General features: G+C 38.8%; 1 protein-coding gene across 1 annotated transcript; it reads right to left on the minus strand.

Moving 5' to 3' along the window:
* Positions 1-201: 201 nt before the first annotated feature.
* On the minus strand, positions 202-26,634 carry LRRC58 (leucine rich repeat containing 58). Its single transcript, XM_019023788.3, has 4 exons — positions 23,750-26,634; positions 11,151-11,279; positions 10,188-10,465; positions 202-6,731 (listed from the first exon to the last, which is right to left on the minus strand). The coding sequence occupies exons 1-4, from the start codon at positions 24,247-24,249 to the stop codon at positions 6,523-6,525; spliced, it is 1,116 nt and encodes a 371-aa protein (XP_018879333.1). The 5' UTR covers positions 24,250-26,634; the 3' UTR covers positions 202-6,522.
* Positions 26,635-26,737: the final 103 nt, after the last annotated feature.

The raw sequence follows: 26,737 nt of genomic DNA on the forward strand, positions 1-26,737 counted from the left end.
GTAACTGGCCTTAGTCAGCAAGATGATGTCACCAATTTCTTATTAGAGCATGCACCCGTAAGTCTATTGAGACTGTGGAAGCAGAAGGAAGACTAGAAGACAAGTCCAATTTATCTTTTATCCATTGCATCTAGAACAGAGTCAATGTTAGTACATATTTAATGTATGTATTCAATGATGTAACAAGTAATCAGGCAAATATCAACATTATAGAGACTTTAATATAGAACTGGATTCCAACAAAACAGTTTTATTAAAATAAGGCACAATGTTTGATATGGCAAAATTCACAGAGGATTGGTTAATATAAGATCTTTTGTATGTCCTGGGGGAGGGGGAAGAAGGTGGTAGAATTGAAGTAGCCCATATATTCTTTTAAGAGCATTTAGCATTACAAGGCAATATATAAATTTGGTATTAATATAATAAACAATAACTTATCCTAAAAATAAAATTGTTGAATCATGTTGCTGAATTACTTATTTCTACCATTAAGTTTTATTTATCTATTTATCTATAGATGTAGATATTCCTAATTTGCAAGATTTCAAATACAGAAAATTAAGAAATGAGATCATAAAAAGTAATTTGACCCAAGTAAAAGTATGTTTTCAGTATCCTTCGTTAATACTTTGACATCCCAAACTTTAAAAAAACTTACAATGCTGGTTATCTAAAACTTTTCTCCCATTATGTTTTTGTTTCTCATGAATACAAAGCAGGCTCAGAAATGCAAAAAACCTCAACTGCAGGTACACGTCTTTACACGATTGTTGTAAAGTGACTGTTTAGGTTAATATTCTTTTTCAATATCACAACAATGTTAACAATTTAAGTTAGTGAAAGGATTCTCTTAAACATAAGCGGTAGACATAATTAACCAATTTAGTCATGTTTTTGCAATACTGCAACAGCAATGTCAATCTTATCCCCGTATCTTCCAACAGCTGGAACTTACAATAAAAAAGTCTTATCCAATTTATTCACAGCCAAAGGAACAAGTACATTCTGGTGAATGCAGATGTTCTTTCCACCATAGCTTTGTGGTATGACAGTATATAAATAACCTTCATTAAACTAATACACTTTAATATTTACTGGATTGAATACTATCCTTTACAACAACTATTGAGAAAGACTAATGTTAGGTAAAAGTCTAGTAGCACCCAAATCAATATTGTCCTGTGAGTGTTCAATAATATGCAGAGTTCATTAGTGAACTGTTTTTTAAATATCAATTCTTAGTAAATATAGACCAAGAAGAGACAGAAAAAGAATGGGAGATATTTACATACAAAAGTATTCAAACATGTCTCACTTTCAACCTATATTACAAAGAAAACCAGTGGCAAAATATGCTAAGCCTTACAATATCTTCATAAGATACTATAAATATGAAGTTGGTTAGAAACTGCTGTCATTCTTTGGTGGCACCAGATCAATTTTTAAAATAATATATAAGAGAACATATCTTTTCAGTGATTTTATTTCAGGGGACCCTGATTCTTATGACTTTGACATCCTGGGACAGAATGCATGGTAGAGGTTCCCTCCCCAGAAGTCCTAGACTGATACACATTAGGCCATTTTATGAGAAGGAATCTGTCAGGATCACAGTCTTTCTCCCTCAAATCAAATGAAAAAGGTAACAAGGCTGTCACAAACAACTTATTAAATAATTTAGCTCTCCAAACTTTGGGTCTAGAGTAGAGGATTTAAGGCACATACTTCCTGACCACAACTGAAATCACTGATACCTTTAAAAAGATACGACTATGAAAATACAAAATTGCACGCAATTCTTTATTTTTATTTTTATTTTTGAGATAGAGTCTTGCTCTGTCTCCCAGGCTGGAGTGCAATGGCGTGATCTCGGCTCACTGCAACCTCTGCCTCCTGGGTTCAAGCGATTCTCCTGCCTCAGCCTCCTGAGTAGCTGGGACTACAGGCATGCACCACCACGCCTGGCTAATTTTTGTATTTTTAGTAGAGATGTGATTTTGCCATGTTGGCCAGGCTGATCTCGAACTCCTGACCTCAGGTGATCTGCCTGCCTCTGCCTCCCAAAGTGCCAGGATTACAGGCGTGAGCCACCACGCCTGGCCCAAAATTGTACACTATTAAATTCATTAATGTTATACAGGGCATAGCACTTAATATGGAAACTGGGACATTCAATACAGAAGGAATCAGAACTATGTATTATAGGTCACATTGAATAAAAATCTATACAATAGCTTTTACTATTGTTAAGTACCTGGCACAACTTAAAAGCTCACTATTTTGGACTAAATGGGGATAACATTCATAATGACAAGAAAATCTCTACTTTTGGATGAAAAAAGGATCATTTAGGTAAAAATTAAATGTTCCTAACTAAATGTAGCTTAACTAACCTTATATATACATAATATAACTGATAGTTTTGTCTACCAAGGGTCTTATGAAAATTCAGGAATAATAACCATTAACTTTTTTTACATAAATAGCTACTGCTAAAATGCTTTAAAAGACCAAATTTTATTTGCACTATTTGCTGTGTGTTTTTTCTTTTTTACATAGTGAAAAGGTAAACATTAACCAAGGCTACCTGTTATATCACAAATTCCAGGTTAATGATGTATTACTTTCTCCCTTTGGGAAGATCAAGGTTGGCTGTGAGAAGATCGTATTACTTGCTGGCCCTTAATTATGGAGGGATATGGACAATCTCCCAATAGCAAACACTGAACAAATTTGGTGATAAAGGTTTTTGGATGGTAGTCAGTAGGCCACTCAATAACTTAGTTTTAAAACAATTCACTATTACTTTAAAGGGCTTTCTAGGCCTAGGACTGTCCCTAGGTGTCTGGTGACTTCTCTTCTAGCCCTGTGGCTTCTAAAGATTTCTTTAACACTCCAGCAATCAGCCTCTTCCTTCTCTTTTTTCATTTAAATCTGATAGTTACAAAATCTGGTAGAACTGGTGTGCAGTATTACAAAACATTATCGTGGACTGCTTTTTACTTTAATTTACACAAACAGAAAAACTGCTCAAATTTGAGGTACAATTTACAATGCAAATTTTTTTGTTTGTTTTTTGTTTGTTTGTTTGAGACACAGTCTCACTCTCACCCAGGCTGGAGTGCAGCGGAGTGATCTCAGATCACTGCAACTTCTGTCTCCCAAGTTCAAGTGATTCTCTTGTCTTAGCCTCCGGAGTTAGCTGGGACTATGGGTGTGCGTCACCACGCCCGGCTAATTTTTGTATTTTTAGTAAAGATGAGGTTTCACCATGTTGGCCAGGCTGGTCTCAAATTCCTGACTGCATATGATCCATCCACTTCGGCCTCCCAAAGTGCTAAGATTATAGGTGTGTGCCACCGTGCCAAGTCTTTACTTTTAAATGTGGTAACTTGAAGCTCTAAATATCAAGAATTTTTGAACAAGAGACACTTCAGCACACATTTAGAAGTAAAATATAACCAGTCGCCTTTGGATTTACCTCCACTACTCAAATACTAGAATACTGAGGACCGTAGCCAGCTGGTCCTTAATGTCAGCCAATCCCTGGAACCCTGGAATCAATGTATCATATTCACTAATCTTCCTATTGCCCAGAATCTTAGCACTATTTCACCAACTCAGTTTGGTGATGCTGAGAGAACTGATTCTAAGGATAAAGACTACTAAGAATGCACAATGTACTAATTCCAATTTCAAATACTAGCACTGAAGAATGCCATTCTAAATATATTAATGTTATGCTTAGGCAGTTTTATCCATAGTTTTGGTCACTAAAATCATCCAAGTAGAGCAATATCAAAAACTTATTTCATTATAAAAATTAGACTTCGCTAATTCTGTCTTCTAAAACCCCCAATTAAAGTTCATTTACTGTAATTAACAAACACAAATATATGACTTAAGAACTAAAGAGACAGACTGTTATTTTAAATGCATAGTTAGCTACATGACTTGGGAGCTGATTATCTGGTTTCTAGATTATGAAGTCCCTTGTATTTGACTTCTGATTAATTTCTCCAATCAGTTATGAGAAAAGGAAAGGTAGGAAAAAGAAACAGGGAAAATCTTAGAAATTATTAGCTGCTCTTACAAAAGTTTAGGTCAAAGATTTAAGAAAGATAAAACCGACGGCTAAATGTAGACTTCATTAAAAATTACCAAAAGACAGTTGTATGCTGATCATAGAGTTTTCAACTATACATAGAACCATAACATTTTGTTGAAATAATACTGTGGTATACATCTATATTCTTATATGCAAAGGCCAGAAACTGTCTCTGGTTGGACCTATTTACATCTGTAAAAGATGAAGCAGTAGACCTTTCTAGGAAGCTGGAAAGGGTATGTAAGATTATATATTTACATACCTATCCATTTATTTTACAAAGACTAACTCTTAGAAGACTACTCAAGCAGTTACTTAAGTCAAGCTGGTAATTGATTAGGAAGTAGGCATAAGCATTTAGGCCAGAAAAAATTGGTCCTATCAATTTGAGTATTTTACTATGAATACATTATTTTCTATGAAAATATCTTATGTATCTTAGGTAAGTCACTTATTTACAAAACATTTTACATTTGTCACTTAGGCACAGCCTAAGTCATCTTTACCTTTCATAACTGTACAGTCTGCAGCTTGCTGTGGCCCACATGGAGAAGTAAGCAAAGACTTTATACCTCTATTTTATGATATAATCACCCATGTATTACTCTTCTAGGCAGTAGGAACATATTAGATTACTTCTATAGACATACAAAATTTATGAGTCAAAAGGAAAACAAAATCTTACTACATTATAACAAGGTAAAGGTGAAGGGATTCATTCTATAGCAGCGTTTCTCATCTGCAGTTCATGAAACTCTCATGTTTCATGAATTAATATACAAATAAACACATAAACCCTGAATTATGCTAGTTTCTTCTAAAATAAAAAATATATATGAAAAAAACCCTAATACATGTATATGTTATTATACAACAATCTGCTTTTAAGAAATGGTGTGCCATGAATGCCAGAAATCAGAAAAGGTATCACCTGATGTTCTAATGCCTATCTGATCTGTATATTTAACATTTCTTACTGTACGTTTAACATTAACCAACAAGTCATGTTATTAGTTATTTAATGATTACCAGTAAGCACTTACTTTATATCAACTTATAGTTGTACTATTATTCAATTTGTATTGCATATTAAAGTACTTAATAAAAATTTGGTAATTTCTAATAGCAATTAATTTGTGAAACTATTTTCCTGCTATACATTAAGGATACAATATATTTAATAATTTTTTTCTATTTTATTAATACTTTATTTTCAAAAATGCTTCCATAGTTAAAGTAGTTCTGGAAACTGTTCCATTAGGTATAAGGACAATGACTCCTTTTCTCCATTTTTATTTGGCTTGTTGTGATGTTTTTCTAGTTGTATTAGTTTTTCTTTAAAAAGTAGAGAAAGATGGTCCACTACGTGACATGGGTGAGAGTCATATTTTTTCCCTACCCATTTAATGCAAGATATAAAGAAGCTTTCCTAGCTTCTATCTCTTTTAGAATTTTCTGTTAAAAATTCTTACTCTGTCTTATGATGAACAGATTGATCAAGATTGTGGCCTACCATTAAGTGTAAAAGTAATGTGCTTATAAGGGATGAGTGCACATTTAAACAAAAAAATGTTAAGAGGGCCATGAGATCAGATATTAGATACACAGTTATTTACCTAGTTCTGTTAAAGAATATTTTACAATGTTCTGCATGGTATGTCAGGTTATAGGTTGCTCTGGCATTATTTCTTGAATACATTTTTATATCCTTGCTGGATTAAGGCACTATAACAGTCATTGCTAGATTACATAAGGTTAATAGCAATCATACAGAACAAAGGAAAATAATGAAAAAGTTTTAATATCTCACGTAAACGTTATATGCCTTACTTTACCAGTTAGTTTGTCAGAAAGGTTTATGTCCCATGTAACCATCTGTGAGCTTCTCTGAATAGTTCTGTAATCTAGACATACAGGCAATTAAAAAAGGGAGGGTTAATCCTGTTTATGGCATATAATATATATGGTATATATAGTATATATGGTATATAGTATATATGGTATACAGTGTTCTACCTAAACCCAAGGGCAACTCTGGCAATTATAGCTTTGATAATTTCTCACTTTCTCCATCTCAACGTCCAAAAGTTATACTACTCATGACTTATTGCAGAACTGCTCTTCAAAAGGTACCATTCTGCTTTGTGATTCATGCAAAACTTGAGTGAAAACTACAAACCATCAGCCAAATGTGGAACTATCATTCACAAATTATGTTAAAATAATCTAAACATGGGACTGGACTCATTCTTGCTAAATGGGTAGATGAAACACAAAATGTTTTATATCATCCCAGACTCTTTGATGAACACTTAAGATGAAGGTAAGATTTCTAGTGAACTTCAAGCTCTATTTTCTTGTCTAACCATTTTGCTGTTTTTTAAGTATTTCACAACACTGTGCACTCCTGTTCAACCAAGAAGAACTTTCTGCATTCTGCGTGCAGCAACACTAGCTTCATCTTCTGAGTCAGATTCACTCTGGGAAGTGGAGCTGTGAGAGGCAGAACTGCAAGGGGAAGAGCATTCTGGTGAACACAAGTAGTGCATCAGTGGGAGGCGATACTTCCCACAGAAGTCCACGAATTTAATTTGTCTGACACAGCAGTCAAAGTAGACTCCTAAAGAGAAGAAGGAATACAAAGTAATCATTACAAAGCAAGGAATCAATTTCTTTTTCAGCCCTTTCTCCAGTGTTCTGGAGAAATGTCATATACCATCTTCTGTTATGAATCTTAAGCAGAAGTAGTACTTGCTTGTATAGCTGTCTATAAGCCTACTGGAAGGTCTTAAAGGTAGAATCTGGGTACAAAGAGGTAACCAGGACATTTATCTTAAAGGGAGCAGGCACAGAAAGGACACTGTGTACCTAGCTTCTTTTCTCTGGGAGACTTGGGGCAATGGCTGATGGAGATTTTAGGACACCTGAGGTGCCCTTTCTCTATTACCCAAGCCACCCCCTTGGTACTACCCTACAGTCACAGACTAAAACAAAACAACATAAAAACTCCTTTAATAATTATCTTAAAGAATTAGTATACGAAAAATTTTCAGAAAGGGGATGACTTTTGGCACTCCTGTTCTTATGTACTGGGAAGGCAAAATTTAAAGAAATAAATGCCATTTTACATTTCCAAAGACTGTAAATCTACAGGCCTCAAATCTGTTTCACTGACGATCTCACTTGATTCTCATACAATTACACATCGTCAGGTAAACTGAAAGTAATATCTGGCCCTTTTGATTCCTAGGTTAGTGCTCCTCGACTGTGGCCCTTCAGTTAAGTAAAAACAGAGCTAGAGCTGAGAGGAAAGCAGATGTTGCTGTGCCTCTGGATTCTAGCTGGTCCTTAAAATGATACTGCAAATCTCTAAGACAAAGACTGTCACAATGGTTGCAGTATAACCAGAACATCTAGAATTTTGGTCCAATCACCTCTCTGGAGAGGAATCTCAAGCTCTATACTCTGCCTAAGTTTCTTCTGGCACCAAATACTGTGTGTTTATCACATAAGGGACGAAAATTAAAAGATGTGGTCCAAGCAAAGGAAAAACAATGAATTCTACTTCTATTTTTTTCCTGATATCTCAACTAACCATGTAGTTTTTTTTTTGATCTTGTAGTAAGTATAAAAAAGGGGAAATTTGTGGTACATTACTCTGAATGATTTAGGAAAGTAAATACATTCAATAAGTTGGCCAGTCATAGACCGATAATAAATCCCCTAAAATGTGTTAGCTTCTTGAAAACAGATGAAAGAAATAAAATAAAGCATTATGGGAGTTACTACGAACTAAAGCAGTATAACACTATCTTGTGATTTATAAGATTTCAGATTATACAAAGAAAAGTATCTCTGAAAATATAAAAGTACTTTTGTTTAAGTTACAGTTTAATAACTAACGAATTTGAGGGGGAAAATGTCTAATGGTTCATTTCATAGATTATCTCAAATTTTAAACTGATACTTTTTTTTTTTTAAGAGACAGGGTTTCACCGTGTCACCCAGGCTGGAGTGCAGTGACATGATCACAACTCATGGGACCCTTGAACTCCTGGACCCAAGCCATCCTCTTACCTCAGCCTCCTGAGCAGCTGGGACGACAGGCACAGGCCACTATGCCCAACTAATGTTTATATTTTTTGTAGAGATGGGGTCTTGCTATGTTGCCTAGGCTGGTCTCAAACTCCTGGGCTTAAGAGATCCTCTTGCCTCGAATGGCGTGAACCCCGGAGGCGGAGCTTGCAGTGAGCCGAGATTGTGCCACTGCACTCCAGCCTGGGCAATACAGCGAGACTCCGTCTCAAAAAAAAAAAAAAAAAAAGAAAAAAAAAGAGATCCTTCTGCCTCAGCCTCCCAAAGTGATAGAATTACAGACAGGCATGAGCCACCACACTCGGCCTTAAGCTGGTAATTTTTAAAGCATTTTTGTTCCTAAGATAAATGGCACATCAGTATACTAAAGAAGTTATTAAGGAAATATTTAAGAGAGAAAAGAGAATTCCTGTAGAGGTCCATTTCCAGAAAAGCATGAATTCAAAGAAGAGATTTAGACTTTCAGGCCTGAGGGCCTGGTGTGAATGCTGCCTTATGTGTTTTCCTCTGTCACTGTGAAAGCTAATTTAGGAATGGAGAATCAGAGAAAAGCACAGTGCTGCAATCTCTACTTCTAAGAGTGGGTGGCCAGAAATGATCCAGAGCATTATCTTTTTTAAACTCAAAGTGTCTTTTTTATCTTTTAACAATCTTTGAAGAATTTGATAATTTTCTCCCTTTTAACCTTGTAATAGCTTCAAGACAAGATCGGACTGCCAGAGAAAGTCTCACCTGGTTTTGATCATCATTATGCAGCATTTCCTCAGTACCTACTGGATTTTTTAAAAGTAGTCTTTTATGAGGGAGCCAAAGTGAAAAATGACCTACTATCAGTCACTAATTCTCACCCACACACCCTGGCCCTTCAGGCTCTTCACAACCAGGACTCAATGTAGCTTTTCACTCTCATTACTCCCCTAACCTTACATTTGGAGCAAATTACTACTCATCCAACAGTCTGCCCCATACTCTTCTGTCTCCACTTTGTACTCGCCATCTGAAAAACTTCCTATCCTCAATTTTATCCTATCAAAATCTAATTCATACCTCAAGAATTAGCTCATTGTTTCCAGATCTAATTAAATATACTCTCCCCCCCTCCTTTGATTTCCAGAAGCATTCTGAATTCCTTGGGATACTTACCTGACTCTGCCTTATATTATTTGCATAATTCTCTTCAAATGCTCTAAACTCAAGACATTTTGAACCATGGACTTAAAAGAATATAAAGTTTTGGGTACATTCTGTAACTGGCACACATTCAGCCCATTCTCATACATCTTGATTAAATCTGATACAGGGAATGGTGAGTCTAAGAAAATATCATTCAAATAAATATAAAAGGTGGGCCAGGCGTGGTGGCTCACGCCTGTAATCCCAGCACTTTGGGAGGCCGAGGCGGGCGGATCACAAGGTCAGGAGATCAAGACCATCCTGGCTAACAAGGTGAAACCCCGTCTCTACTAAAAAAATACAAAAAAAATTAGCCGGGTGTTGTGGTGGGCACCTGTAGTCCCAGCTACTCGGGAGCTGAGGCAGGAGAATGGCGTGAACCTGGGAGGCAGAGTTTGCAGTGAGCCGAGATCGTGCCACTGCACTCCAGCCTGGGCAACAGAGCAAGACTCTGTCTCAAAAATAAATAAATAAATAAATAAATAATAAAAGGTGTCCAAAGATTTTAGAAACAGTTTTTAAACAATTAGAACTGTTTATACTTCCTTGTGTTTCCTCTCATTTTACTATCTTGATTTATTATCGTATGTCGAGACAGGATGAGACTTCCTGGGTATGTTCCTTATGTATGAATCCAAAAATATTATGAAAAAGAATTTTTTAAAAAATCCAGAGTGAAATGTCTTTCTCATAAATGAGTGAAAAAATAAAGGGAACAGAAACAGAGACTGCTTTTGTCTGAAAGAAGATTTAATTCATTTAAAAAATAGCTAAATAAGTGGGAAACATGAATACTGAATTAACTTACCTCCACACTTTGGGTTTGGGCAATTGCTGGCTGAACCCAAGTATCTAAGAAGATTTCCAGGAAGATCATAGGGAGTGTAGGAAATATTTCGAATCTTAATGGTCCGTGCAGCTAATTCCAGGAGAGTTGGAGGATCATAGGTTAAATCTCTAACAAAACGAACAACCAATGGATTTCCTCGTAAACTCAACTCTTCCAAATGAATAAGGTTGAGGATCTCTCGAGGCAGATATGTCAGCAAGTTATTGTGAAGACTTAGGGAACGAAGTGAATGTAACCTAGAATAAATGTAGTAGAAAAATCAATGGCAGTAAACAACGTAACTATCAAAAATATTGAATATATGTGTGTATACAGAACTTGATTTCCCCTTAAGAATGAGCAATTAAGATTAAGGTCAATTGAAGTAAAATAAAAAGGTGCTGAAACTAGATCAAAGTGCAGATTTGTAAATGTCATGAAGGACTTTTGCCCTTGCAATCTTGGCGAATTTAGAATACTTAGAGAGTGTTCTGATGTGCTAACTGCTGTAAAACCTAGATTTGAAGATTTGGGGGTGGGCAGTGGGCATGCTTTCTCATTCAGATATCTAAAAAAAGGAAAGATTTCAAATGCAACAGAAATTAAGATCCTTCATATTATAAAGCCTAATTAGGATAGAAATGTTTCATATCAAATATAAAATCACTAAAAGTCTCATAAAACCTGGGGAAATGTATGCTAATACTCAATTCTTTGATTACAGAAAATAGACTGAACAAATACTTTGAAGAATAAACCAGAGCATTTAAAAGTGAAATTAAAAAAACTCAGCTTGCAGCAAACCTCAGAACTATAATTAACATATCACTTACTTTGAGAATATCTAATTCTTTTCTACATATAAAAACATGTGAGTAAATACAAGACAATAATTACTAAGCATAGATGTCTGTGTATATACAAATGCCTGGAACTACTCACTGTGAAAGTTGAGGAGGTACGCTTTGAATTTTGTTGTCACATAATACCAAATAATTCAGAGAAGGCAGATTTCCTAATTCTGGTGGGATTTCTTTAATGAAATTTCCTCCAAGATATAAACACTCTAAACTGCAAAAATAAATGAACAAAACCAAAAAAGTAAATAAAGTTGAAAAAGATACCCCATTGTGTCTACTACAAAAAAACACGTTTCATCTATTCATTCAGCAAATGTTTTACTTAAGATTTGCTATGTGCTATCCAGTCTCTAGAGAAACAATGCAATTTTCAGGGAGCTTATACTATAGCTAAGCAGACAAGACAGACCAATGTTAGATAACATTATAATGAAACACAAAACAAGGCCAAAAATAGGCAATACAATACCAAAATAAGAGAGACAAACCATAAATGGTATTAGGAGTTGAATGAAAAGGAAGATAAAAGTTTTAAAAAGGCCACAGTAGTTCTGAATGGAACAGGCTTCCCCAAAGGGCTGTGACTTCAGCTGGGCTATGGACTTAGCCCATTTAGACAAGAAGAAAGAGTACACTTCAGGTTGGAGGAGAGGGCTTGTGAAGGCACAATGAATATACCTTTTAATAGAAGAAAATTCATCTTGAGGAATCAAAGATTAAGGTTGTAGAGAGACCAGATTACAAGAACCCTGAATTCTACGCTAGTATGCTTGGATTTGATTGATGTACTGACAGGCAATGGGAAAACCACTAGCTTGTTTTTGAATAGACTGTAAAACTATGAAGTCTCTACATTTCTTCTTCGCTCTTATTATAGCAAATACATTCTTCAGAGGCTGTGTAAATTGTCCACTACTAAAAAATCAAAGTTCCAGGTAATTATACTGTTTTCCAACAATAGGTTAACATTTTAGACATGGCATATATTGCACCAAAATAGAAAAAAAGAGAGTACTCTTTGATGATTACTGTTGAAAGGCTTCCTTCAAAAGATTTTTGCAGGGGGTAGCAGGATCAGTTCTTACTCTCTCTCTCTCTCTCTCTATATATATATATATATTTATTTATTTATATATAAAAATATATATATTATACTATAAATAAATAAATAAAATGTATACAAACACATACAGATTTTTTCTCCCAATACTGTATTACTTTTATCTTCCTGTTAAATCTGCTAACTCAGTAGAACTACTGTTTTTTCAAAACACCTTTAAATGTGGGAGAAAATAGCCTACTAAAGGGTTACTCAAACTTCCATGGTAAGAATTCCCTATGATATTTTTAAAGCTATGAAGTCCTGACCCCATCCAGATGCACTAAATACTGTCTCCCTCCCCTGAATTGCCCGTGAACTGGCAGATTTTAGAATATAAGGTGTAATTTTAACAGATAAAGCCAAGTTACCTTGTGCAGCCATGGCTATTTACAAATCCATAATTAGCATATAAGAGCACTCCTTAACCTACAACTTTGCCAACACCTAGTATTATCACCAGCATTTATTTATTTATTTACTATTTGATGGTATAAAAAATGGTACCATTCTGTGTTTTTAATCTGCAGATCTGTGGGTCCCTAACTATTAGTGAAGTTTAGCATCTTTTTATGGTTTTAGACATTTGTATTTCTTTAGAGAATTACCTGTTCATATCATTTACCTATTTTTCTCATGAATTATGCAGCTTTAATCTCATTAATTTGTTGGGAGTTCTGCTGTTGTTAAATATATATATATTCTGCATAACTTTGTTCCTTTGTGGCCTCAAGCATGGTCTATTTTCATTCATGTATTACATGTACAAAAAGAACATGTAGCTATTATGATTGAGCTCGTTAACTGAGCAAATTTTTTTTCTCTTATTATTTTGCCTTCTTGCTCTGGTGGTTAGTCTCCTACTATAAACATGATTTTCCTTCTTCCCTTCAGAGTCCTGTCAATCTTTGCTTTTTTTCTCATTAATATACAGAAGTTATACTACAGATACATTCAAGCTCATGACTCCTAAAAACTTCCTGAAGTGAGCCTTAATTCATATGAATCATTTCTATTTGTTCTTTTTTTTTTGAGACAGACTCTTACTCTGTCGCCCAGGCTGGAGTGCACTGGCATGATCTCGGCTCACTGCAACCTCCGCCTCACGAGGTAGGTCAAGCAATTCTTCTGCCTCAGCCTCCCAAGGAGCTGGGATTACAGGTCCCTGCCACCATGCCTGACTAATTTTTGTATTTTTAGTAGAGATGGGGTTTCACCATGTTAGCCAAGCTGGTCTCGAATTCCTGACCTCAGGTGATCCGCCCACCTCAGCCTCCCAAAGTGCTGGGATTATGGGTGTGAGCCACGGTGCCTGGCCTCTATTTTTTCTTTTAAATACCTTTTGCCCTGAAATCTATGTCCTCTGATTATCAACACTGCTTACCAGTTTTATTTTTGTTGGTATTTATTTCATTCAATCCCAGCTCTACAACTTACCAGTATACAAATTTGGATCAGTTACTTAATCTTGCAGTTTCTTCCTTTTAAAAATGGAATAATATAATCTATCATATAAAATGCCCAGTTAACAAATATGAACTAACACCTACAATGTGCCAGGCACCATTCTAGGGAATAGAATGTAAATAAGTTCAAGTTCTTGACCTGAATAAGTTTACATTTTAGTGAGAAGACAGACAATAAATCAATAACATGTCCATTATGCCAGATAGTTTTAAATGTCAGAAAGAAAAAGGGGGAGCAATCAGATAGTGATGGAAGTTACACTCTAGAGAGGGTGGTCAGAAAAAGTTTCTCGTAGAAGATGACATCTGAACAGAGATCTAAATGACTGAGTACAAACCCCAATGGAAAAGTGATTGGTGTGTTGTGAAACAGCAACACAGCCAGTTTGACTAGATGAGTAGATCAGAATGACTGAGGTGGGACTGTGGTCATCAAAGAGATCAGAGAGGTAGCCTGGGAAGGCCACATCACAGAATGCCCTTTGGGCCTCTTTAAGAGCGTTTTGAAAAAACAGTTCTGAACAAAGGTTAGTCATTTAACTTGACTTACTCTTTAGAAGGATCACTTTGGCTATTGAGTGGCAAACAACTGGAGAAGTGGTTAGGGGAGCACTGTGGGCAGGAATAGAAGGAGGAAAAGCAGATTGGAGCCTAATCCAATACTTCAGATGAGAAATGACAGATTTGCCTGGTACATCATTTCCTATCCCTTTACTTATAACTTATTGGTGTATTTTTATTTTAAGTGTAACTTTTTATAAATGAAGCATAATTTGATGATTGATATGTTCGGACTTGTGTTTTCTATTATCATGGCGTCTCTCCACATACCTTTTCCCTTTAGTTCTGCTTCTTATTGTGCTCCTTAAGTTTATTTTTGTTCTTTTTCCTCTACTTCTACTGTTTTGAACTGTATATGCTATTTCTATTTTGCCAGGAGTTACCCCCTTCAATTTTCTTTGTACTCTCTCTCAGTCTCAAACACATACCCATGCTCTCTTCTGTCCTTCTCTTCATATCATCTTCTAGAATTAGTTCTACCCTGATTTTCTACCAATTTATTTTATTTCCAATCAGTAAATTGATTCAGATTTATCAATATGTTTTACCAATTTTATCATTTTTTTTGGAGGCTTGTTATTTAAGGTTCATTTTTCTTGGAGTACATCCTTCAGAAGTTCTTTCAGCAAGAACTCATGGTTGTTAATCCTTGAGTCCTTTGTTTCTGGTGTTTTAATTTTTTCCCCTCACTCTTGAGTAATAGTTTAGCTGGGCATAAAATTTTAGATTGGCAGTTACTTTTCCTTGGCACTACGAAGATGCTGCTCCGTTATCTTATTACAGCCAATATTACTATTGTTCCTTTGTAGGTAATCTTTTTTTTCTTTCCTCAATAGGAGTAAAGATTTTTTCTTATTCATCTTTAATGTTCTAAAGTTTTACTATGACATGTTAAGATATCAGTTTAGAGAGCTCCCTTTCTTTAACTGTGGGAAATTTCAGCCACCATTACTTCACACATTGTCTTTCTTTCATTGTCTTTCTAGAATTGCTCTTAACAGTTTATTTTTTAATTTTTTTTAATTTTTATTTTTTGAGATGGAGTCTTGCTCTGTTACCTAGGCTGGAGTGCAGTGGCACGATCTCGGCTCACTGCAACCTCTGCCTCTCTGGTTCAAGCAATTCTCCTACCTCAGCCTCCCGAGTAGTTGGGATTACAGGCACCCACCACCACGCCTGGCTAATTTTTGTATTTTTAGTAAAGACGAGGTTTTACCATGTTGGCCAGGCTGGTCTCAAACTCCTGACCTCATGATCCGCCCACTTTGGCCTCCCAAAGTGCTGGGATTACAGGCAAGAGCCACCGTGCCCAGCTGCTCTTAGCAGTTTTAACTTCAGGATCTATCCTCTATGTCTTAATATTTCTTTCATACTTTTTATTTCTTTATCTCTTTGAGCTGAATTCCAGGAAAATAACTCAGTAAAATCTTTCAGCTTATGGATTCATTCTTCAGCTGACTTCTGTCCACCTTTTAGTCCAGTTAGTTAGTTCATAATTACATCTTTTCATTTCTAGAAACTCCAATTGGGGTTTTCGTAATTGTCAGTTTTAAAACTCCCTATTCTTGCTTCACTGATGAAGTTCCTTCCTTTATCTCTCTGAAATTAAAAATTCTTTGCCGATTGCCTTATTACAGATATTTTCTCAAGTATAATTTTTCTGTCTTTCATAATCTCAGCCTTCCTTGATGTGTGGTTATTCAAAATGCCAACTTGAATCTAACATTTTGTCTTTTTAAAAAATACATTAGGCCAGGTGCAGGGGCTCACACCTAATCCCAGCACTTTGGGAGGCTGAGGCAGGTGGATGACTTGAGGTCAGGAGTTCGAGACCAGCTTGGCTAACTGGTAAAATACCGTCTCTACTAAAAAAACAAAAACAAACAAACAAACAAAAACAAGAATTAGCCAGGCGAGGTGGCAGGCACCTGTAATCCCAGCTACTCAGGAGGCTAAGGCAGGAGAATTGCTTGAACATGGGAGGCAGAGGTTGCAGTGAGCAGAGGTGGCACCACTGCACTCCAGCCTGGGTGACAAAGTGAGACTGTCTCTCAAACAAACAAATATATGTATATATTAATGACACTTTTAAAAAATGTATCTCTGATCGTGTAAAGCTTTTCAAAATTCCATTTCCCTCTTTAGACTTAAAATGTTTAGGAAAAGTAAGCAGATAACTTTAATTTTATGTTATTTTCTTTCTCTTTCAAAGATTACCTTGCAGCAAAAGTCAACTGGTTATAAGATTGAATTCTCCTACTGCAAGTGCTTAAGCATTGGTGAAAACAGTTCCTAGGCAGGGTTTTTAAAATTCTACCAAGTATGGCATAAGTTACTGCCCAGTTACTCAGAAATCCTTATTTTTCAATGATGACAGCTACTTGAATAGAATAGAACAGAACAGAACAGAACAGAATACAATATTTGGAGTCCAAATAACAGAAACTACTAGGTTCCTGGAAAAGGGACTATTTCAATGAGAATACTATCAGGGAAAAAAACTGAACAAACCTCAAAGTCCTTTTTACAAAGGATTTGATAGCTAAATAATAACTTGCAATATAGTCTAGAGAGGGATAAAAAAATAAAGTAAAAAAAGGAAGAGTGAGTCTGAGGGCAAGCGTAAATATCATCCTTTCTATTTGCTTGGGTCAGTGTTATGGATTGAATGCCTGTGCCCTCCCAAAATTCATGTTGAAACCCTAACTCCTTAATGTTAGGGTATTAAGAAGTGGGGTATTTGGGTGGTAATTAGGATTAGATAAGGTCAAGAGGGTGGAGCCCTCGTTAATGGGATTAGTGTTCTTCTAAGATTCCCAAGGCAACTTGCTTCCTCTCTCCATCATGTTGATGCAACAGGGAGGCACGGCTGGGGCTGCACATTCCATGGAGCTGGGGGGAGCCCTGCCCTTCTGTGTTGGGACCGGAGCTCCCCAGGTGCAGCTGTGGTGGCCCAACCTGCAGCTGCAGACCCAGGCCTCCTGCTCTACAGAGCAGGGAGAAGCCCCACCCTCCTGGGTGGGGCTACAGCCACCTAAACTGCAACTGTGGATCTGAGCCTCCCTGTGCTCTAGCGGGAGGGCTGGGAGCAGGCAGGACCTGCCTTCCCGCGAGCGGCTGCAGCCGTCCTCCCAGGTGCAGGAGCTGGGTATCTCTGCAGCCTGCACCCTTGGGGGCCCCAGGAAGGATCCCCCCCACAATCCCTGCAGGCTTGAGGGTGTCTTCTCCCGCTGCCTGGCCTCTCTCCGGCCCCCGCTCCCATCTTGGAGCAGGAGCTGGGGCTGAGCCTTGGGCATCACAAATGGCAGCAGGAGGCAGACTGATTCCTGGGCAGAAGAGGGTGGGTCCCCAGTAAGGCCCCACCTTTGGACCAGGGTGGGCCTGAAGGCTGGGGGCCAAGCTGCCAGTCGGGCAGATGGGAGTGGGGACTCCTGGTGCCTCTCCCCGCCTGCCCATGGTCACCCATGGACCAATCAGCATGCACTTCCTCCCCTCTGAGGTCCATAAAAACCCTGGGCTCAGCCAGAACAGGGCAGAGGAGGAAGAGGACAGAGAGAAGATGGGATGGGGTGACCAGCTGCAGAGAGGAGTATCCTCTAAGCTGAGAGCTACAGAGATGACCTGCCAGGAGAGAGGAACTACCCTCTGCTGAGAGCTTCAGAGACCTCCAAGAGCTTCAGAGACCCGCAGAGATATCCGAATGACTTGCCTGAGGAGAGGGGCCACCCTCTCCAGGGCCTTCTGTCTGCTGAGAGCTGAACACTTGAAGGGACCACCTGCCTACAGAGAGGAGCTACTCACTCATCTCAGCTGTTCTAACAGCAAATAAAACTCTTCTTCTTCACCCTTCACTTGTCTGTGTACCTCATTCTTCCTGGATGCAGGACAAGAACTTGGGCAAAAGTGCCATGGCCACAGAGGTTTCCAGTCAGAAAAATCAACATCCCAGAGATCCCGTAACAATGTGAGGCCACAGTGAGAAGACTGCAGTCTATGAACCAGGAAGAAAGCCCTCACCAGACATCAAATCTGCCAGGACCTTGATCTTGGAATTCCCAGCCTCCAAAACTGTGACACATAAATTTGTGTTGTTTATAAGTCACTCAGTTTATGTCTTGTTATAGTAGACTGAACTTATTAAGACAGTCAGGAACCAAGAAAAACTAGTCTCTGGTGATCATTTGCTACTTGATGTCTTCTTTCAATGCTTTGGAAGTGGACAGGGAAGGTAGACGGAAAGGATGCCAAACATTAGTAGTTACCTTGACTTTGGCAGAAAAGGATCTGACGTTCTAAAATATAACTAAGGCCATGATTTTGCAATTACGTAAATTCTCTTTTGCAACTGATGAATAACACTAATCAAATTACATAACCATCATATTAAATTTACAGTTTCAGGCTTATTTTTTACTTTCTAACTCAAATAATTTCCAAATTTCTAGGGACTTGACATCTTTCGATGATTTGTGGGAATTAAATTTCTATAACACACTCTACTGTTTCCGAATACACTTTTCTTTAAGAAGAAAGGAAACTGTTGTTGAATTTGTAGCAAAACTGTAGGGTTTAAGTTCTTGTGGTTATCAACATTGCAACTCTGTTAATTAGGGTTGGAACAATTCTATTCTTTCAGTATTTGAGGAATACAGAAAACAAGAAAAGTACTCACTAAATTTATGGAACAAATTATTCCTTTCCTGTTTAGCATTAATATATTGACCTTAAAATTGTCTCTTGAAAAATGAATCACGTTTCCAATCCTTAGGGATACTGCAGTGGATGTCTTCTCTCTTACCAAGTACGAATGACCCACTGAAAAAACAGGCTAGCACAAGTAAAAGTAGAAAATGCTTTCTGCTTCTCCAATCAAATAAAACTGACACCGAACATCATAAAAATATACGTTAAGCTGGGCACAGTGGTTCATGTCTCTAATCCCAGCACTTTCGGAAGCTGAGGCAGGCGGATCACTTGAGGTCAGGAGTTCGAGACCAGCCTGGCCAACATGGTGAAACCCCGTCTCTACTGAAAATAAAATTTAAAAGAAAATTAGCCAGGTGTGGTGGCAGGTGCCTGTAATCCCAGCTACTTGGGAGGCTGAGTCAGGAGAATCACCTGAACCTGGGAGGCAGAGGCTGCAGTGAGCTGAGATCGTGCCGCTGCACTCCAGCTTGGTGGACAGGGCGAGACTCTGACTCCAAAAAACAAATAAACAAACAAACAAAAACCAAAAAAAAAAAAACCCCAAACAACAACAACAACAAAAATACATTAATCCTATCTTATATGGTTGGTTAAAAGGAGATGGAATTAAAGTAAGATAGGAATGTACAAAGAGGTAGAAAACAGAAAGGAAAAGAAACAGAAAGATAAGAACATCTGTGGATAAAGAAAGTTTTCTTGAAGTAGCATCTTTGTATTAAATGACAAATACTAACATACACCACAGGATTATAACGTACCTATATGTTCAAAAGTAGACATACAAATAGATGCATCATCTCTTGACACTTGCCCCAAATTAAGGCAATAAAAAAAGTCAGTGGGACGATGTTGAGAGCCAGTGACAAACTCAGTATGTGACTCTAAATGTGGAAAAGCATTTTCATTTAAACTTTACTGCATTCTATCATCTGGTTGAGTCATCTGTCTCCTTTCTAAGATATCAACCTATTGTACACTAACTTCAAAACATTTGAGAGCATTAACTTTTAGCTTTTGTTTTGTCACACCCTCCTATCTCAATCTTTCAAAACCACATCAAACAGATGGTGAGAGGCATCATGAACAGAAAAAGGAAGGCATTACTTAAGAAGAAAAGATTGTAGAAGAGTACCAATGAAACTCAGTTGTGCTCAAACCTACTCTCCAAATATCTAGCATACTGGATTTGCCAAACAATCCTGAAGCTTTTGTTTACTTAAATAAAGTCTATTGGCCATTGAGTGATAAGCTATTAAGCTCTTCCTCAATTAATATCTAACCTAACTGAGAAGAATGAAAGGTATGATTCAGAAAAATAAGTCAGAATATGAATTATACCTACTTTTTCAGCATTATGTAACAAAAAAAAATTTGCCCATATACTATAGCCAAACAATTACATTTATTTGCTGAAGAATAACCACATTTTGATGGAAAGTATCTACATCCACAACCGCATGGTTCACATTGATAACCTAATTTACTCGAGGGGAATGAAGTTAATCATAAAAATAAGTAAGATTTTCAGCATCTACTTATTTGTTATACTTTGAAAGTGATGCTTCAGAAAACGTTAAAAAAAAAAAAAGATTTTGCCACTAGGGGAAAGAATTAATAGGGTATAGAAAACATAGATACCTTGCTAAATCTGGAGAGGTCAATGACACCAATTAAGCCATAAGTATTCATTTGTTATTCCTTCCTTAAATGATGAAGAGTGGAAGGAGTGGGGGAGTTTTCATGGATTATATAGTCTGTACTATTTTAATAATTGCTCTTACAGAGGACACATATCTTCTTAATGTGCCAAAACACTAGATCTGGTTTAAAAAGCAGCATGGCATACATAGTATCAATATAAATCAGGGTAACCAATGAAGTCTAGAGGATCCAGGTATTTTCTAAGAGAAGATGGTGTTCTTGGACAGGTAGTTTAAGAGACTAAACCTCCACCTCTACATTTTTGAAGCTTTAATGCATCATATTAGTAGTGAATAGTTAGCAGTGTTTGAAGGCTGAACCACATAACTCTCACTTGTCACTATCTCACCTCAAGCAAATCTAAGTTTCCTCATCTGTAAATAGAAGGGGACGAATCGGGTCATTGCCAAGGCTTTTTCTAGCTCAGAGTATATTTCTACACAACCCTTTTAACCTACAATCAGAGTTTACATGTGGAGCATAGCCTAAACCTTTACCGATTCTTAGCAGTAACGAGAAATGAGGCACGCAACTGAAAAATGAAAACAGTGACGTTAAAGATATCATACATTATTGGTGTCAAAGACACAATGAACAATAAACACAGATAGCACGGTTGTTAGCCCAGAAAATTGAGTCAGAAGATCAGTCAACTATGTGAATGACTTTGACAAATCCTCCTGATCACAAATCCAACAGTACAGAAGTCACGTTCTAGGCTGGGTGCAGTGCCTCACGCCTGTAATCCCAACACTTTGGGAGGCAGAGGTGGGTGGATCACTTGAGGTCAGAAGTTTGAGACCAGCCTGGCCAACATGGTGAAACTCTATCTCTACTAAAAGTACAAAAATTAGCTGGCGTGATGGCACACTCCTGTGGTCGCAGATACTTGGGAGGCTGAGGCAAGAGCATCACTTGAACCCAGGAGGCGGAGATTGCAGTGAGCCCAGATCATGACACTGCACTCCAGCCTGGGCAACAGAGTGAAACTCCGTCTCAAAAAAACAAAAAACAAAAAACAAAAACAAGCAAAAAACCATGACCCTCCAACCCCCCGACAAAGATTCAGGTTCTAGTACTCTGCCACTGTGCAGAATTCAAGGGTTTGGAGTCACAGACCACAGAGGTCAAATACAGTTCCAATGCTTACTAGCCTTGTAATCTTATGACTTAATTTCTCTGAGCTTCAGTTTCTGCCTCTGAAAAATGGGAGCACATCATCTTATGGCATCATTGTGAGTATTAAAAAGCATAGTTAGCACCTATGACAGGATCTACCATTGTAAGTATTAAATAAATGGGATTTTTGCCTACTTTTCTCCCCATGTGATGGAAATAATACTTTCCCTGGGTTCCTGTTAGTATATTAAGAAAATTCCAAGGCTGGAATTATGCAACATTAAAATTAGAAGGAACCAAGGGCTGTCAATTTTACCTCTAAATCTTTTCTCAAAATCTTCCATTTCTTATCATTTCTCCTAGTATCAAGCTGGTATAAGCTACCATCATCTCTCATCCTATTACAATGACCTCCTTCAAACCAGCCCTCAAAATCTCTATCTCTTCACCTTCTCCTCACTCCATTCTTGCATAGCAACAAGACACATGCTTAAAACTCTCTCATGTGCACTTAGAATAAAATCCAAACTTTATCATAGCCTTCAAGACCTGACACGGGCTGACTTGCCCAAATTTATATTTGCCACTTTCCCTCTGGCTCACTTCCCAGTACAATGTCCTTCTTTCAGAATTTTAGTAGTTACCCTCCTTGCCTCTGGGCTTTCCCATGTGCCTCTGTCATTTTGTCTCAAGGCATTCTGTAGGTCTTCATAGAACTCATAACCACTGTAATTAAATAATGAGGTTCATAGTTAGTTGTTTAATGTCTGTCTCCTGGATCATGTTCACCATTGTATCCCCAATACTTGGGACAGTGCCTGACACAGGGCAGGTATTCAGTAAACATCTATTGAAGAGTAAATGAAGAGACATCTTGCCCAAATGCTTCATTTGTAGATTAGAAAGCTACAGTTAGGATACGCTACAGTTAGGATACAAGTGACTTGCCTAAGGCTGGAGCACCAAGAGTTCTTTTTTCCCAGGCCAATATTCTTTTGCTACACTTAACTCTGAGGTCCCTTCTACCTTTAACGTTCTGTTATCTCTGAAAATACAATAAAGTGTTAAAATATCTTACAGATGGAAGATACCTCTTTTTCGTTTTGTACAATACATTTGGCTCTATTTCCCACTCCCCCACCGGGCACTTTTATTATCCTGTTTCTCTGCTTCCTCCTAAAGTTAAATTTAACATATTTACTGCATAATCTAGTAGGTGAAGCAGATAATTCCTGTAAACAAGGAATTATATCCAATAAGGTAAATGCAACGGCAGGATGAATGAAGCACAGAGAAAGTACAGCATAGGCTGTACTTTTTTGTGCAGGGAGTAGTAACGAAAAAAATTGTTGTGCAGGGAGTAGTAAAAAAGGAATCACAGAGATGATTAACTTGAGATAGCTTTTGAAGGATGATAGGCGTTTGCCAGGTGAAGGAAACATTCCAAGCAAGGGAAACAGCACGTGTACAGAGGCACCGCATCCATTCAACACATACTGAGTGCCTACCAGCAACTCCAAGCTGCTTTCTCTACGTGGGAAAATGCATAGGTCACTGAACTCCACAAATGGTAGTTGGTACTGCCACAGAGAAGAGGAAGCTGCAAATGTAGTGGAAAGCAAGGGTTAGATCAGAGCACCTTGTATGCCATGCTCAAAGGCACGTACTTTGATCTATAGAGATGGAAATCCACGGAAGACTTTTGAGCAAAGAAGTGACAACCTCTCATTTACATCTGTTTTGAGTTTCCACTCAGTTTGGATCACGCCCCAGATTCAATAAGGAAGACAGAAAAAATGCCTCGAGAATCTGCATAGGCCAAACACAACATACCAAACAGTCACACATGCGATCATACTAGGTATTTACAACAACTTGCTGAGATGGTTGGGCAGAACTCACTACCGCACAGTTAAAGAGAAAGCTTGGAAATAGTTACGTGACAAACGTGAGGTGCCCAGGCCCGGCGCCCCAGGGTTCCCGGACACCGCCCGAGGCCTCCCCATCCTCCGGCACACACCCGCTCACCTCTGCAAGTTCTCGATCTCAGCCGGGATGCTCTGCAGTTGGTTGCCGCCCAGGCTCAGGGTCTGCAGCGCGCGCAGCTCTAAGAGCGAGGCAGGCACCTCCTGGAAACAGTTGCCGCTGAAGTTGAGCACCTGGAGGCTGCGGCAGAGCGGCGACTGGGCCAGGCCCTTGGGCAGCGCACTGGGCCCGCCGAGCCGGTTGTTCTTGGCCAGCAGCGTGCGCAAGCCGCGCAGAGCGAGCAGCTCCGGCCCGAGCGCGGTCAACGCGTTGCCGCTCACGTCCAGCAGCTGGAGGTGCGGGAAGCCGCTGCCCAGCGCCCGTGGCAGCGACACCAGACGGTTGTGAGGCAGCAGCAGCCGCAGCAGCGCCTCCCGCGCGCCGCGCCGGTCCTCGCCCCGCGCCTCTAGCTCAGACTCCAGCGTCTCGGTGGACACGCTGAGGCGGGACCAGTTCAGTTCGGCCTCCCCGGCCGTGACCACCGCTGCTCCGGCCTCCTCCATCCTGGCCACCGCAAGGCGCGTGGCGCTGGATTCCCCAGAGCGCCGCGCGCGGTCCACAGGCCGAGAGCTCTGCGGCGCCCCGGAACCTGAACCGAGGGCTGAGTCGGAAGTGGCGCGGGCGGGCGCTAACTCTGCGCGCCTCTGCCGAGTCACGCGACGCGAGGCCCTGGGGTGCGCGCGCCGCTCCGGGGCGGGCTCTGCCTCACGAGGCGCGGGGCGCGGAGTGGCAAGAGCGCAGCATGGGCTGCGCAGAGCTGAGGCAGACGCCCAGAGGCTGCCAAATTGTCATCTGAGCCGGACCGGGTTTCGGCGGCCGCGCTTTATAGTCGCTGGAGCCTGGTGACCTATTCCAGGGCTCCAAGACTGCCTCGGCAAACAGCCCAAGGATGTTCGGTTATCTCGCCTTGAGGGTTCGAGCGTCACGTGCCCCCCCCCGCCCCCCGCTTGTTTTTCAGTTTAAAAGTGGGGCCCGTGTCTGCAGGACTCTGAGCACACAGGAATTTAGTGGTGATTTAGCTCCATGACAGAAAACCGCAGGAATTTAAAGTCCGAGGATTAACAAAGCCGACCTCGAAAGGTGAACGCAGCTGGACTAGGCCGCAGAACCCCCGGATCCTTACTGGAGGTTCCGCTGTTAAACAGCCTAGGGCAGGGATTTGATTTCAGTTACCCCATGCATAAAATATGGGTAATACCCGCACTACTTGCCCCACAGAATTATTTTTTTCTTTTTTAAGGCAGAAATGTGTATCAAGTAAGGACGTTTTGCCCGTTTTAATTATAGAAGCACATACGTGGCTTTTGGTCTAAGTTGTGTCTAGGAGTGAATTTGGGAGATATGGAGGCGGTTGCGTGATTTGAGATAGCTCAAATTAATGAGTTAGTTTAAAAACTCAAAGCATAGAGTTTGTACTGCAGGTCAAAACTACAGTTTGGGAAAATTCTGATCTGGTACTAATTTAGTAATTCTAATTAACGTATTTTTCATCCTTGTCCCAAACTCAATCTTTTCTGAAATTACATTTTATGATTTTGAAAAGTAATGAATAGAAATGAGAAAAAATGCTTAGCTTTTTTTTTTTAACAAAGCTTATACATAAGAAAGTTAAGTGGTCGTGTATAATCAACGACATTAAATTGCTTTCCTCCTTAAAAAAGGAAAGTCGTTTTTCTTGCCAGTCATTTATTTGTATGAGAAACTATGCCTTTACTCTGCAGTCAAACTTTAATTTCTGATTGAGTTGTAGTCATAGAAGGACGTACTTTGTATGTTTAACCTAATGGTGGAATGCTTTTTAAAACTGATGAGTCATCTGTTTTGAAAGAGTCCTTTTAAGAACAGACCTTATTTTGGGTCAAGCCAGCATTCTAACAGTAGTCCTAATATCTGAAAATTACAAATATTTAAAATAATAGTTGTTTTTGCTTTAAAATATTTATCTTGGATTTTAAAAAGTGATAGGAACGTAATGTAAAATGAGAAAAAGAAAGGAATCAAACATAATTCAGAAATAAGAATTGGCCAGGTGCCATGGCTCATGCCTGTAATCCCAGCGCTTTGGCCCAGGCCAGCAGATCGCTGAGGTCAGGAGTTCCAGACCAGCCTGGCCAACATGGGGAAACCCCGTCTCTACAAAAAACACAAAAATTAGCCGGGCCTAGTGGCGCTCGCCTGTGGTCCCAACTACTACACAGGCTACTGGGAGGATTGTTTCAGCCTAAGAGGTAGAGGTTGCAGAGAGCCATGATTATGCCACTGCCCTGCACTTTTTTTTTTTTTTGTCTCAAGAAAAATAAAATAAGAGGTAAGATTACAAATCAGTGGAATTAAAGGGAAAAAGATAACCTCAATAATAGCAAATGAGGCTTCCTAGTAGAAAGTTTGGAAAAAAACTTAGTATGGGAACTCCACATTATATAGAATAAAGGAAAGGAAGTAGAAAAAAAGTGGTATAGGTAAAGTAATGAGTAACCTGACAAATTTTGAAAACCTACTGCTTGCGACGCTGTACTAGGAGCTATTTTAATTTAATAAAGTCTCCAACTATTTGGTTGTTGAATTTAGGATAAATGTAACCAGACCATTGAGCAGCTAAGATAACTGAGAAACTGCTTTCTAAAAGTTGAAAACTGTGTTTCTGCCTCTTTGAAGCTATTGGCAAGGAAACTGTAAATTTCAGTGTAAAATGCACATCTCATGTCCAATTAGAGTAGGTTCCTACTTACATAGAATGACTATCTTTATTCATTTTTGGATTCTCCCTCACACCACCACCATCCCCCATTGCCTAGTATGATTTCTTGCAAATAATTTGGATTGACTGAGTTGGATATATCTCTTAGTTAGTGGACTTATTTTTTGAATAATTAGATTAAATTGTAAAGTCCTTGAAAAGAACTGTCTTATTATTATATACCCATCCCCTAACAGTGCCTGCTCCACAGTAGGTACAAGTACTCTATATCTTTTGAAACACTGAATATATTT

The sequence above is a fragment of the Gorilla gorilla genome, chromosome 2 (genome assembly GCF_029281585.2).
Source record: "Gorilla gorilla gorilla isolate KB3781 chromosome 2, NHGRI_mGorGor1-v2.1_pri, whole genome shotgun sequence".
NCBI lineage: Eukaryota > Metazoa > Chordata > Mammalia > Primates > Hominidae > Gorilla > Gorilla gorilla.

What these genes read in the sequence shown, in the direction of transcription:
- LRRC58 (XM_019023788.3), bottom strand. Translation starts at nt 24,249, where the DNA reads ATGGAGGAGGCCGGAGCAGCGGTGGTCACGGCCGGGGAGGCCGAACTG. An exon ending in GAGATCGAGAACTTGCAGAG is followed by an intron (nt 11,280 to 23,749) that starts GTGAGCGGGTGT and finishes TTATTTTTGCAG; the next exon opens with TTTAGAGTGTTTATATCTTG. An exon ending in GTACCTCCTCAACTTTCACA is followed by an intron (nt 10,466 to 11,150) that starts GTGAGTAGTTCC and finishes CATTTATTCTAG; the next exon opens with GTTACATTCACTTCGTTCCC.